Genomic DNA, 15,503 nt, shown 5'->3' with positions numbered 1-15,503 from the left:
CTTCAAAACAACAAATTTAGAATTAAAAAAAAAATTACATGCAAACTATGGAAATGTTAAAACACACAAGAAATCTTCTTCTCACCATCAGATCATAATAAAGTGTTCAGAAATATAGCCCCTAAATCAGATTATTTCATTGAAAAAGAAAGCAAAAACAAAATAAAAGAAGAGGAAAGATTGCACACTATAAATCAGCTATTTTCTATATTTGGACAGCTATCTAATCCTTAACACTAGTAATTATTGTTATCCTACTTCTCAAACTCTTCAGGAATGTTCATCACAAGAGGTACATTATAGAAAGCTTAGCTAAAAATTGAAAAAAAAAAAAGAAATAAAAATCAGGAATGTTCATGAAATAATTAAAAAGGAGAGGTACTTGCGGAGTTGCGCTGCAGTGTTCCTGCCATCCCGTGCAAGTGCGGGGTCACACGAAAGAAAAGGTTGCCGGGCAAAAAGTTGAAATCATGATGTGGAATTGGATCATTAAAAAAGAGAAGATGATGCTTTCATTGAGATTCGAACTCAAGACCTCCCGCTTACTAAACGGGTGCTCTAACCAACTGAGCTATGAAAGCAGCCGCAGAGTTGTTTTACTATTCAGTTATCTAATCAGAATTCCCTTGAAAACAACTATGAGCAACCACTGGATCATTGCCACAAAACCTTTGTGATGTTTAATCATTTAATAAACTGCAACTCAGTCTTCCCTGGTGTTGCACCATTTTTTCCTGTGAGATTATTGATGGTGGTGGTTCAACACAACATGCATGCTGGCATGGGTCAATTACATTCATCTGTTTGGCTTATTGTTAGGACTTGGGACAGCTTGTGTGGCTCCACCAGGTGCCTTAGCAGGCTGGCTTAATTTGTCATCAATGGCACATATTTCAGAAAACACACCATGAGATATACAGAAGCACAAGTGTATCCTTGCTTTAGATATGCTTCTCAGTTGCACATAATTCTAGGTTCATCAAGCCATGCTTTGGAGTCTAGCCCACATACTACAAATCATTCAGTACTGCCTAATACTCCTTACACTTGTTTATACTGGTAAGGTCAACCAGGAGATGCTATTTGTAGTTTGTGGAAATTCCAAGGGCAGTATGGTAGTTTAGTAGGTGCACCAGAAGAACCTTTTCCTCCAAGTTCTCATTGAGGGAAGTAGTAGATAGACAAAGCTACCTAGGATCGAGCGTCCTCAATCTTTAGCTACTTGCGGTGTCACTTGTGGAAGCTTTATTTGATCGTGTGATTTCCTTTCATGATGCTGTGGTATCATTTATCCTAGCTTTCTGGGTAATAGCTTGGTGAAGGAAGACTGCAGGTCTTTTCTGTGCTCTTGACACCATTAAAAGGCCTGCAACTATCGGTCCTTCATAAAGTTTTTTGTTTTTCTGCCCCCTTAGCATCTATTTGGATCCGAGAATTATTTTGATTGTTTCAGGATTAGGTTTGAGATGAAAAGGTCGAAGCTCATGGGTTAGTACTTGGAATGTCTTCTTGTTACAACCATTTACAGTGCTGATGTTAGCAAAGGAGGTATAATCCAAGAGGATTACCAAAGTTGATGTATATCATTTTGCCACCATGGATAGGGCTTGGTAAGGTTTGGATGCTCCACCATATCGAAAAATTGAATTGTATGTTGAAATAGGCTATAACCAAATTATATGTTACCCAGTTGAGATAATTCTTTTTTTTGTTTTAAAAGATCTATTAACTTTTTGAGATCTATGTTATGATGCCACCCCTTAGAGTGTATGGTGCAGCTGCCAATCGTATCTAAATTATATTATTTGGAATACAAAATGTATCGGTCAAACCAAAAATCTTCTTTTGAGAAAATATTTTGATTGGATGTATTTCTTAATCTCAAAGAATTATACAGAATGATAGAAAGAAAAATCAATATAAGAGTCAAGATCTATCTTCTAAAAATTTTTTACTTTTCTATATTTATTTCCATTAATCATATCCAATTGGAGAAAGCATCCTATTCGAATTAGAAGAAAAATATTAATTAAATTATGTAACAGCGAAGCTTACTGTTATAAATAGAGATTTGTTATCTTAGTTTATAATCATCAATGAAAAAAATGATCTAAATCTACTTTCACCAATATAGTTCTTGCTATGTCATTGTAAATTTGAAATATAGTTGTTTTTATATAGCATTGTGATTTTTTTTGATAAAAATTTAGGATTATTCCGATCTTAATAGGGAAAAAATTAAATTTAAAATTTAATGGTATATTACATTCTTAATCAAGACAAACTCGAGGTTTGCTATGTCACTGTAAATCTGCAAATATAGTTGTTTTATGTGGCATCATGATTTTTTTTTTGATAAAAGTTGTGTATTATTCAAACATCTAATATGGGGAAAAAACCTAAATCTAATAATTGTTATAGAAATCAAAGAGTTGGGTAATTTATATATTCTCATATATTGTTAAGATTAGGAATAAGATTAATCAACTACGATAAGATAACTTGATGGGCTAAGATATACAACATTTATTATCTTTAATATTTAATATGAACACTTGATTTTCAACTCTATCTTGGAATTCAGATCTACTTTAAAAAGTCTGCATTCTTTTTTCATCCCTTGCCTCTATTCTTGTTATAAAGGCGCATGGCTGTTTTTTTGTTTGTAGTTTTTTTTGTTTTGAGATTTGATTTCCTTATATGTATACCAAAAAAAAAAAAAGAGTTTATCTTGAAAACCATCTTGCTAACTCAAAACTTTAGAAAAAAATTCAATAGTGTGAATATGAAACCCAGGTTTCAAACTTTATATGGGTAAAAAGAACATTATCGATGAACGATTTTCTTGAAAGTTACTATACATGTGTCTCATTTTTTTTACACATGTAAAGATAATTTTGTTGGGTTTCAAATATTATTATTAAGTCAAAATGATGTCGAATTTTTTCTCACAAACTGAGTAAATACAATTTTTTCAGTTTTTAGTCTTAATCTAAATTAAGTGGACCAATGAATTAGTCTCAACACTAATTTTGATCTGATCCCTCTTTATATGCATCATCCCTCTGCATATAACCAAGGTTGGAAATGGGTTAGCGTTGACCCAAGGCCTGTTGGGCCAGATCGACTTCATCTGGATTAGGACTAGACTCAAGATTGTTAAAGTTTGGCTCATGCCTAAATATAAGATCCAAATAAATTTTTAGCTAAGCTCGATACCATAAATGACCTAATCTAGATTTGAGCCAGAGCCCGACTATGAATCAAATTCTAGCCCAAAAATGAACTCGGTCCATTCTTTCTTCCATCTCCACTCTCTCTTCTCTCACCTCTCCCTCCTGATCTCTCTCCCTTCTTTGCTCTATTCCATTTGATGTTCTCCCCTCTCTCCTCTCTCTATTCACTCTCCCAATTGATCTTTCTCCTCAATGCCTTTCGATCTCTTTCTCTCTCCCTATTTCTCTCCTCTCTCCCTCCCAATCTCTCCCTTTCTCTTCTCTTCCTCCCAATCTCTCTCCATCCTCTCTCCCTCTCTCCCCCACACACACACTGCCTCTCTCGTGATTTTCTCTCTTCATCCCAATTTTTCTCTTTTAGGAAATATTTGATTGGGGAGAGTTGGACTACAAAATAAGAATGGAAATGAGTAACTTCCATATAAATCATTTAGGTGAAGGAAGTCTTATTACTATTCTGATTTCAGATGAAAATGAGAATGTCCCAATTTACCAAATCTAATCCTTATTCTTCCTTTGCATTCAAAATTCATTTTGTTCTAGTTACAAACTAAACGCATTGAGGGATATGTCTGATTGATGTTCCAATCCATTTCAATTCTAATTATGAACTGAACGCATCCTTGATCTCTTACCACTCCCTCTTAATTTCTCTCTCCTCTCTTCCACTTTCATCTCTCTCTCCTTTCACTCCTCCTCCTCTCACTCCTTTCCCTCTCTTCTTTTCATTTTGCACTGAAGCGAAAAGAGAAACTTGAGCCAACATTCCGATTGATCCAATCAAGCTTCGGGCTAAGCTCTTGTTTATGTTCAATATGGGCTCGCCCCGAAAGCTTTGGAACATACTTCGGGCCTCGACTGGCTGAAGCCCGAAGATTAGAACAACAATGGTCCCTGGATCAATGGGAACAGTATCTCTCACCATCCTGCTCTTGAGAAGATTACAACAATGCACAGCTCTTCACAAATTCGTATGTGTCCATACCTACTATAAAGCCAATCAGGCAGCGGATTATCTTGCCAACTTTGCTTGTATCAATCAGGCTGTGTCCCTGTGGACCCAGAGGTTCCCTGCAGGCCTCAATCAGCTACCTCCAGTTGATGAAGCCCAAATTTCATTTTTGGGCCCGGGCTTTATAGAAATCCGGCCTGGTCCAATTCGAGCCCTACCTACAACGCCGTATCCCGCCGCCGCCGCTCGCCATCGTTGCCCTTACGCTGATAATCCCAAATTGGGACCAGCTTCTCAAGCGGAAAGCTCTCTCTTACGACCTTTTCTCGGATCGAAAGAAGGTGTAGGGTTTCGTAACCAATCTCGGATGGCGCTCGTGGTGATCTGCGGGCAGCCCTGCAGCGGCAAATCGACGGCAGCGATCTGCCTCGCCGAAGCCCTCCAGGCCGTCGAGCCCAAACCGACGGTCAGGATCATCGACGAGTCCTCCCTTCACCTCGGCCGCAACCAAAGCTATGCCGGTATCCTCCCTCCCTCCCTTTCTCCTAATCCTAATTATTCGACTGATACTTAATTCCCTTTGTTCTGGAAAAACAAAAAGTATGATTTACTGGAAAATAACATCTAAGCCTAGTTCTTGAATTGTGTTTTTAAACGATAGTTATCTTGGCGAAGAAAAGAAAGAAAAATCATAATGTATGATTTGATATATGCCAAGTAAAGTAATTTATGAAGCGTGTATTAGTTTTCCTAAGGTTTATGCGGTCACTGTGATTTTATTAAAGAAATAGTATCCACTGTTTACCAGTGCCAGCTTTTTAATGTTTTTTATTCTCTTTTCGAAGGAAAATAATGGGTGTTATAACATCTATCATTAGGCATAATAGCAGAAATAACATATGGTGTTATATCACTATTCGCTGAATCAAATATTGTTTTTAGAAGTGATACAGAGAGTTGATTTTGAAAAAGCAATGATGCTAATATGATGAAAAGTTATGTTACATGGACTCAAGTTCATGTATTTGGTGCTGGTGTGTGTCTAAATGTTGCATTCTTTTAATATATAAGAATTTTCTCGTATAAGAGCTGTGTCCGAGTATCATAGCAATATCCATGTTTCATTGTCGGATACTCTAAGCTAAACCGGTGAGTCCATGTAACATAGATGAATATCGCAAAGATCAAATATCTGCTGCTCCCGTTATATAACGGGGCTCAATAATTACATGCGCGCCTGCACAGAGAGAGAGAGAGAGGAGAGAGAGAGAGAGAGCCTCCAAATATATATGATAACTATTATAGCATTGAGAGTAGTTGTTTTAAGCCATTATTTGTCCACCTATATAAGTATGAAGGCATTGCCTTGACTATTGATTTCATGTCATTTGAGAATAATGTCAAACACGCTAAGTTGGTTTGTTGTTTATAGAATTGGAGCTTTTTTCTAGTAGATTTTTTTCAGCTTTTGAGGGTGAGAAAGCTGTTTCGAATTTTTATCAAACACCTCAAAATCACCCAAAAGAGCTTTTTGACCCTTCAAGAAGTGCTTGAGCTTTATTGGTTATATGGATGCTCAGATAGATTTTATTTTATTTTATTTTTTAAATGAAATCCAAAACATGGGTGGGAAACATAACATGAAATTTTTAGCTAATACAAGGAAAGATGATCAATACTAGATTGGAGAGGTTGTTGATCCTTCAATTCCATGATTTTATTGCAATATCTCCCCCTCCTATGCACATATACCGGAAATGTGATTTATGGAAAGATAGAATCAACCAAAATAGTTTGAGTTGATGAAGCAATATTTCACTTACTATTATAGCTTTCTTCTATCTCCAAGTATGTTCTTAAAGTTGTCATTTCAAAGTATTTCCAATTTGTAGGAATCTCAGTTGGAGAGGAATCAATTTTGAAGAAAAGAATGATGATACACAGTATATGAACAATTACAATAGTAATTGTCTAATGTCACATTCTTCCTGCCTTATTTTGTGTCTAAGGAGAGATTATTCTCTAATGATGTGTATTGCATGTATAACAAAAAATAAAAATCTTTCATTACTCTTTGATTTTCCATATTTTTCTAAATTACAGTTTTAGTTTTTGAATTTTGGCCCAAAAAATAAAAAATTGTTTTGCAAAAAAAGAGAGGTCAAAATATCTAGGAACTTAGGATACATAACACATGTTAAGAGAAATATGTTAGAAATCAGAATATCTAGGGGTTGTTGCATGTGATTCATTGTGGTTTTCTTAAGGAATTTGATGGAGAACTCCCATCAATCAAGACTATTTGCAGTACATTTGATAAATGTACTTTCTATTTTATATTTTTGTTTATATATATATATATATATATATATATATATATATATATATATATATATATATATATATATATATATATATATATATACACACACACACACACACATACCCTTCAGTAGTCATTTAATTTGGAGAGTGAAAATGAGGTAGTGTTTTCACTAGAGAAGGATTATATTTTAATGGGATCCATGGATGGTTGGATCAAAATATGGGACATATAGGCCTTGCTGATGGAGTGTTAAAGGAGTTTGTGCTAAAATGGTTGAGATTACATTACTTGTTCTCAGCCATAAGTTTTGTTGTGAACTGCACTCTAGGCACTTTGCCTGGGCACCAAAAGAGCACCTTGACATGTGCCAGGCGAGGTGACATTACTGAGGTGACACCTACGTGAGTTCTTTGTCCGGGTGAGAGGTGCTCAAGCAAGCATCTCTTCAAAGTTACAATTTTGTGCTCAGAATACTCTTTGTGCTTTTTATCATAGAGGGGTTTCATTAGTTACAAGTGAGGGGCATTTTGGTCCAATGCAATGTTACAAAATGAAAGATTAAAGAAATAAAAGAAGTCCATTCCTTTTTACATATTTTACAAATAAAAAAGATGTGAATAAAATGCTTTCCAGATTTAAATAAGTAATTTACTAATCTCAAAAAAGCTGCCTATGTGCATGGAATATGGACATATAATTTCAGTTGATACTCTGAAGTGAACCTCCTTTTTAGTTGGTTCCAAATAAACCAAAGGGTTTCAGTTTAAGTTTTAGAGTTTCATTCAAAACTTATTCCATGGCTTACAGATCTTATTCCAGATCAAATTCATTCTGGGTATTTTGCTGGCCAAAAATCTATAAGAAAACACAAAACTATGTGATAATGGCATACTATGGCAACTAACTAAAGTTGCCACACACAAGGTGGTTGCCCCTTGACAAGGAAAAAAAGATCCACTTTTATGGTGCCAACTTCCATGTGTGTATATATGTTAAACATGAACCATCTCATGCACATTTTACATATTTAGAATAAACTACATGCCTTAAATAATCTTTTTGTGTTTTCTTTTGTTTTTTGGGGAAACTTTTTAAATAATGTTTTTCTTGCATTTTTATAGATATGACTGTGGAGAAAAATTTGAGGGGTGTTCTTAGATCAGAAGTTGATAGATCCTTATCAAGAGACAATGTTATCATTGTGGACTCTTTGAACAATATTAAGGTGAGAAAGATGGTAAAACATATTTTATCTTATGTTTGCGCTTCAATTGTTTTCAGCTAGTGTGAGGTATGAACATGTTCTTATGTGAAACATTTAGCTAATCTGGTTTATTCCTATTAACTCAGACCAATCAAATATATGTTTATGTTTTTGGTCATATATTTGTACATCAACATGGAATGCTGAATATTTTGTAGGTAATCTTCAACCAATGCAATCCCCAAATGCTTACTCAGTTGTTTAATGAACATCTAATGACACATGTGCCGCAAAGTATGAAAGTTAATGGTTAGATGGTACAAACTTTCATAGGAGACATCATAAAATTGTGAACATGAAACAGATACAGAGGCCCCAAAAGGGGTATTTTCTACCTAGATCATGCCTACCCTCATTTTTTTAGAGTCCCCTTTTCATCCAAAACCTACGATTGTTGTCACAATTCTATAAAGCTGCTAGTGCGATGTTCATTTTAAGAACTTGTTATCTGATTATGTAAGTGAAGTAATGCAGTACTCAGCGTGGACCCGGAGTAGGTATATGATACTTTGGATTTTTATGAATTTTGATAGTTAATGCCGCATAAGGCCCTTAGTTTATTCAAGAATTATAATCATTATCATGTATATCAATGTATAATTGAGTTATTAATATCTTAGAACATGTTCAATAATATGTGTAATCAATGTTTGATGTCTCAGTATCAGACCTCGTATTGGTACTTTACTAGTATGAGTTAGGTCAATATGACATGCCCTTGTATCATTACATGGTACACCATTGGAATTGACTTTCACAGCAGGTGTGCCATGTGTTAACTGGGGCATAGCGAGCCCCCATACCTTGCTGGTAGTGTAATGGGTTGGTCTGTCACACCCCATACCATGGCATGTGTTGGTTTTCTAAAACTTTTACATAATAAAAAATAATACAGTGCTGATTGATGGGAAAAGGCCAAGATTAATTGCTCAATTGGATTATTTGAAAAAGACTTATATTGGAGCTTAAAAATTAATGGAAGAAAGACAAAATATATGGAATATAATATCAGAAAAAAGTTGAAATGAATAGGACCTACTCAAGATTGATGAACAGGAGATGCCACAGAAGTGAGGGTTTCTATATTCTTGATTTACTGCATAAATTGATAGAGAGATAGATGAAGATATGTGTTGAACTAGAGCAGGCTGGATGAGGTGGAGAGATGATTTTGGGGTATTTTGTGCTGGACACACATCTAGGAAATCTAAAAGAAAACATATAAAATGACAAGTTTTGTAATATTATATGGCTCAAAGTATTGGGCAGTAGTGATTATCTAAGAAAACAAGTGGAATGTAGTTGAAGTGAGGATGTTGAGATGGCTGTGTCATGTGTGGTAAAACTAGAAAAGTTAGAGTGCAAAATAAGTATATGAAAAAATTCATGAGAGTTGCAAAAATTAAGGATAGAGTAATGAAGATTTATTGAGATGTTATGGGCATGTACAAGAAAGATCTAAGAGTTTCTAGTAAGAAAAGTACTGTAATTTCTGTTTAAGAATGTAGGAAGAGGAAGGGAAGATGTAAGGTACCATATATGGAGTTTAAGTGAGAAGCTCAGCCTTCTTGAGCTTAGTTTCCTGGTAAGGGAGCTTTATTACCGTATGGCTTTTTCTACTTCTGTGGTGTCAGTGACCATATGGAATGATCTGTTTTTTGGAGGCATTCTTGAATATTGTTCACCTGTGGGAAGTGTTTGGAACCCTGAATGTCTCTCAGTGTGGACTCATCTTTACATATTCAGAACTTATGCAGTCTTTGTAATGCTTGTACCTGCATATTAATTCATGTAAAAGATCAAAGTTTCTATCCATTGTAAGATATGCTTTCTTTTTTATTTGTTGATTCATTTTTTGGATGCCCATTTCATCTTATTTTTGCTTATCCCATTTTGATAATTGGTGCTTCTTTTTTGTAGATTTTTTGAGTTAACCTATTCATATGCTATTTTTTCTGTTAAAAATGCAGGGTTATAGATATGAGTTGTGGTGCCTTGCTCGAGCTTCTAGATTAAGATATTGTGTGGTAATCATTTCTCAATGACAGTTACAAATGTTATTTCATGCTCTCCATTTTAGCCACTTTAATTTAATTTATCATGCCATTATGATTCATCATGTATCTCAGCATAGCGCACCAATATACTGCAATCAAGATTAGCATCGATGCTATGTGAAACTCTCCCCATGTTCCATATTTAGGCCTTTTGTTGCTTAATGAAGTGTTTGCAATTAATATTACCATAATATGGTCCAGTTTTCTTATTCAATTCGATCATATTAAGGTACTGCTTGTTGTTTAAGTATATTGACATCTTTTCCTTGTCAACATATCTCTAATTCTTTTGGAAACAATCCTCTTAAACTACATTTCTCATGAAGGTAATGCTGATATCTATTGGTGCCATAAAACACCACAGAAAGTTCTCAATTTATAATCTTAATTAAAACTAATTAAATCTTGAGGTAATTAATGTCAACATAAGAAGACAACTGGGAAAAATCATTGATCTTAATAATAAAATTAGAAGGCGAAAAGACGAACCTTTTCAATGAACGAGCACTGGAGTGGATGGGAATAAGTCTCAGAGTTTGAGAGCTAATTTATGTGGAATGACCTATGTGGAATAAGAACATTAAATGGCAAATGCAAAGTGCATTGCAGGAAGGATTGTAATGATGATTGTCTATTTATACTAGCTTAACTTGACATGTTCGTATGGAAGATGATGTCCCTTTCATTTTCGTTTTTGTAATTCAGATTTTTTGTGATACGGAAGAAAACCATTGTAGGGAATGGAACAATAAGCGTAGCGAAATGGGAGAATCCTCATATGATACAAAGATGTAAGTAAAGTCATTTTTATTTTTCTATCTGTGTGCTTGTTAATTCACAACCTAAGTATTTCATGTTACGTTGGCTACATTATGCTTAACTCTGCAAAACAGCAGATATCTTACTAATAATTTCATTTAATTTAATTTCATTTTGTTTGACATGATTTGTTTAATTCATTGTTTACATATTTGCTCTTTAAACATGGATTGGTCCGAAATGAGTAAACTTTTTCAATCTGAAAAGGTTGTTTGCACTGCAGTCCTATCATACAAAGGATAACAAGTGCAACCAAAAGAAAATCTGTATTTCATTAAGTAGAGTCTACCTGGTTCAAAATGCTCTATAGTCTTTTGGTGTCATGTGTTTCCAGCTTATGACTGTGAAAGGATTTTTGCCTTCTGTTGATAAGGCATGTGATTTTGGCCATTACTAACTGATATTCTACTTGAACAGATTTGATGACTTGGTTCGGAGATTTGAGAAACCTGATAGACGGAACCGTTGGGATTCCCCTCTTTTTGAATTGTTTCCATCCAGAGGTAACTAATGCTTGTGGAGTCTTTAAATAATCCAGATTTTATGCATTAATTAATGTGGGTTATATATGTATTCTTGAATAAGTTAGGACTTCCTCCGCTACTCTCCCCAGGTTGGCCAGTTTTGGTATAAACTATTAGAATGAAACATTGATTTATTACCTAAATGGTTTTATAGCATGCTGAGAATTCACATACTAGGTTGATGCTTGAACTCATCGGTCATTTTCAGGGGCTTCCAGTTAGCAATTATAGCAATTTTAGAGCTGAAATGGATACTATCAAACTTCTGGGGCAGATACATAATAGCTGCATGAAGTATCTAATTACTCATTTGGGTCATAAGTGCAGATGGCTTTGCTTTCTTTTCATTTTAAGGAATATACAAAACAAAACAAAACTTTGACCACTAGTAAATGATAGGTGTCCTCTTGCCATTTTTCCTCCTTATGCCACTTCATAGACATTATTAAACATGGAGAAATTACTGCCTAGTAAGGTCCTTTTCTTTCTTTCTTAGGTTTTCTTAGTCACAGACATTCATATTCTGTCAAAGAAATTTGCAACATTGAAATGCATGAGCCTTTGTTGTTCATATTGCTTGCATAGGATGCAAACATATCGACTAATCTGCACAGGGACTGAATGAAGTAGTGAGCAGCAGCTGATTTGCCTCCAGCCTGCTTTGGTGTGTGAAACCACCTGATATTTATTATTCCTGACAAATATCTAGAATCTCTGATCATTTTTTCCCCCTGATTTTATTTTGAAGATGGAATAAAGCAGTCATCTCCGGTCATTTCTGAGGCGGTATCCTATTTGACCAAAAAGGTGGATTCAAAAACAAGAGATGTTAGGGTTCTTCAGCCTACCATTGCTACTCAGATTGTGAGTACTTAATATAAACATTAGATATAAATAAATTGCTATCAGTGTTTACACAAAAATAATTGTGAGACTTCGGTGGGCTGATCCTGTTTAAAAACAATTTTTTTTGGCAATTATGCTTCAATGAGCAAAGTGTTCTTGTTATCAATTTTCCATGTCTAGCATCCATTCTCTTGTTATTCTGATGCTCATGTCCGAATGTGCATTCCTCTAGTAGCCCAAGTTTGGTTTTCCAAATGGAGGATATACCTTTGTTCGGTATTATTCAGAGGCTGGAATATTCTTGTTTTTATTTTGCATTTTTCTACCCTCAAAAAGCTAAAAATGACACATTCAAAATGGGCTGGACTTGAGGGCTAAACAGATATGTCATCACGAATACAGTCAATTGTTGGCATCAAGACGTTACATGTCAATGCCAGTTGCTTTAACTTGTTAGGCTTGGATTCAGAATCTCTCTCTCTCTCTCTCTCTTTCTACCTCCCTCCCTCTCTCTCCCAGACAAACACAGAGACACGCACACAGTCGCTCACCCAAATATTATCCTTTTTTGCATTGATTATGCGGTCAACTGTTGCATTTTCTGTATGTGAAGTCAGTGGTGTGAAAACATTCGGTGAAGGACACTGTTGCTTGTTTTTGCATTTGCATATGGCAGAATCTTTCTGATCCTCTGGAACTCTTTCAGGTGCGTGCAACAGAGGCCAATTCTCTGTATGAGATGGATAGAGCAACACAGGTATTTCCAGATAATCTTGGTTTTCTGAACTATGTAAAAGGTTTCAACTAACGTTTATTGTTTTTCAGGAGGTGATCAATGCAATTGTTGAAGCACAATCTTGTGGGCTTGCGGGCACAGTGAACAAGATATCTCTCAGCCAACATTTGCCAACCATATCCTTCTCTGCAAAACCTAATGAAATTCTAACTATGTTTGGTTTAGACCATACTTACTTTGTCAATAAATCACAGCATTACTTTAACTGGTGGACCTGTTTATTGGGCCTAAGATTGGGTTTTTCCAACCCAAATCTCACTGGTTTGGCTGCATTAAATTGACCGTCCTCAATATATTGGCTTATAAAAGATATTCCAACAGCAGCCATTTCATGCCAGATTGTATATGATACACATCAAGGAGCTCATCAAATTAAGTAGTAGATAAATGGTTAGATCTCTGGACTGAGGTTTCCAATTGTTATGTCAATAGATGATCCCTTGAATCTTTGCAACCTAAATATTCCTGTTTTGAGAAATAGGGCAGGAGAAATGCTAGCCGAAGTACCAATCCCAAAAAGTTTTGACAATCAGCTTCTTTTTTATTTTTAAATTTTTTATGAGCAATACTTAAACATCATTTTGAAATGATGAGACCTTGACTGGCAAATTACATCAACATTCAAAGAACAGTTGGCCTGCCTGAGCTCCGGAGCCTGCGGCGCACCTTTATAAAGTTAGCAGGACAGGCCAGTCTCAGTGGACCTCCTCCACCATCAGATGCAGAATGTACAAAGAGAATGTTTATAGACTACTTGAATAGGGAAATTGGAGCTGCGTAGATGCAGATTTACTGCTTTTACCTTGTGATTTCCAATTTATGGCAATAATATTGTGACAAATTTTTTTGTTTTGTGGTGGTAGTCGCTCGGATTGTTGGATTGATCAGCTAGTGAAAAATACTGGGGAAGTATATTAAAGAATGTTTAAACTTTCTTACAATGTATTGAAATTTTATTGCTGATTGATTCTCTGTATTTTCTTATTCTTTTCTATTCAGCAAAGCTATGTTTATTTTTATTTATAATTAATGTATCATATGAAATTTTTAAAATAACTATTTGTTTGGTGGGGATTATCACTGCATAAGGTATGAGACGTGTTAATTGTGGAAGAAAAATTTGTTGGCATTGAGAGCACAAGGATGGATGGTTAAATGCTGTATGCCCACAGGTTCTAGGATAAAAACTAGGTTTTCATTTGTTTGCCCAACCATGTCACTCTCTAGAAGTTCATTTAACCATGTGATCTTCATATCTTTAATTTCAAAATATGATTTCGGTTCATGGATGACTTAAGATATGGGTGCCTGTCACATAGATTCTCTCAACCGGAATCAAATTTATGATCAGAATGGCAATGCTTTGGTTCGCAGCAACAATCCATCCGGTGGTTGGAGAAGTTTGAGAACTCTGTTAAAGACCTCTAGTTGCATGACAACACGTTTTACAAAGTAAATAAATAAATACAAAACTAATGCCACCCTATGTTTGAATATTGGAACGTCTCCCCTCCGTTTGCATTTATGCGGAACACCCTTGTATGCGGCTACAGTAGATTAGTGGAGAAAAACCTGCGAGACTTTTCTCCAGCCTGGTGACACACGGATGAGTTACCACACCATAACTCTTGCCCTGGTGACCGAACAAAAGTCATATCGGGCGGGCACTATAAAATATCATATGGGATGGCTTCCATAATATGCTATATTTCTCTTAATAGTGGATACAGTTACTTTAAGATCTATGCAAGCATCTTCCCCTTTGAATTGCCCTTCTCTTCTTCCTCTACCTCCTTGTTTCCAGCAACCAATGGAGAGCACACATGGTAGCACTAGTGAGCCTCTTGCGGCAGTACCAATTCACCTCTCCCTATCAACATTGGTGACTTGCTCTCTTCTCCCCAAAATCTAGGATTCCTTACCCTTCCAAATCCTAATTTCCTTCCAATTTCCTCTAATCTCTTGATCACTATCTTCGAATTTCGCCCTAATGATCTTTGGTGCAGTGCAGTTTTGACTTCTCTGGCAACTCTGATCCATTCTCACCCACCAAACCTCGATCTCTCGAGCTTGAATCATGGGAGTAGTCGGTGTCAATGGTGGTCAAAGGTGGAGGAAAAGCCCTCCCTTATCTCCTTATTTACATGAATTTAGGTTATTCACTCGGCTTTGACATTTATGTAGATAGATGAGCAATCTAGGCTTTGAGATCTATGCAAGTAGATGAATAATCTTGGTCATCCATTGATTGCTTGGAGATTTATGCAGACGGACGAATAATCCAGATCATCTATACGATTATTTTGAGATTTATGTAAGTGGATGAATGATATAGATCATGCATTATTTGATTTGATATCTATGTAGGTGAATGGATGATCATGGTCTAAATGCATGAACAAAGGAGCTTGGAGTACTTTGATATCTATGGGATGGATGATCCAACGGTGGGTTCACATGAAGAAAGGTGAGCCTTGGCACCTTTATGTGATGGATGATCTTTTTATGATATAAAAGGCATTTTGGTCATAATATAATTTTATGTTGCTATGTGAGAGTTACATGACACCACTTTGTTAATTAAGATGAACAATATATAGGACCGATTTGGAATAGTTTGCAAACTTGAGGAATCCATTTGAGATTATTTAAACTTGATGAGGTGTCCTGTAATTTATCCAAT

At 35.6% G+C, this 15,503-nt stretch overlaps 1 protein-coding gene and 1 non-coding gene across 2 annotated transcripts; one reads left to right on the top strand and one right to left on the bottom strand.

Annotated features, from left to right (window-relative positions):
• Positions 1 to 507: 507 nt before the first annotated feature.
• Positions 508 to 581, bottom strand: TRNAT-AGU (transfer RNA threonine (anticodon AGU)). Its single transcript has one exon. It is a non-coding gene; the product is annotated as a tRNA-Thr (tRNA).
• A 3,849-nt stretch (positions 582 to 4,430) lies between these two features.
• Positions 4,431 to 13,796, top strand: LOC105037903 (protein KTI12 homolog). Its single transcript, XM_073253033.1, has 9 exons — positions 4,431 to 4,709; positions 7,636 to 7,739; positions 9,749 to 9,805; positions 10,541 to 10,626; positions 11,072 to 11,157; positions 11,927 to 12,042; positions 12,731 to 12,781; positions 12,850 to 12,938; positions 13,436 to 13,796. Exons 1-9 carry the CDS (start codon positions 4,556 to 4,558, stop codon positions 13,599 to 13,601), a joined length of 909 nt encoding a protein of 302 aa, XP_073109134.1. The 5' UTR covers positions 4,431 to 4,555; the 3' UTR covers positions 13,602 to 13,796.
• Positions 13,797 to 15,503: the final 1,707 nt, after the last annotated feature.

This window comes from Elaeis guineensis, chromosome 1, assembly GCF_000442705.2.
Source record: "Elaeis guineensis isolate ETL-2024a chromosome 1, EG11, whole genome shotgun sequence".
NCBI classification, from domain to species: Eukaryota; Viridiplantae; Streptophyta; class Magnoliopsida; order Arecales; family Arecaceae; genus Elaeis; species Elaeis guineensis.
Note: the sequence above shows the minus strand (reverse complement) of the source record. Positions and strands in the feature narration are given on the sequence as shown.

Excerpts from the sequence above, each read along its gene's own strand:
- LOC105037903 (XM_073253033.1), top strand. The coding sequence starts at position 4,556 with ATGGCGCTCGTGGTGATCTGCGGGCAGCCCTGCAGCGGCAAATCGACG. Across the intron at positions 11,158-11,926 it reads TGAATTGTTTCCATCCAGAG|ATGGAATAAAGCAGTCATCT; the intron begins GTAACTAATGCT and ends TTTATTTTGAAG. Across the intron at positions 12,043-12,730 it reads CTACCATTGCTACTCAGATT|GTGCGTGCAACAGAGGCCAA; the intron begins GTGAGTACTTAA and ends GAACTCTTTCAG.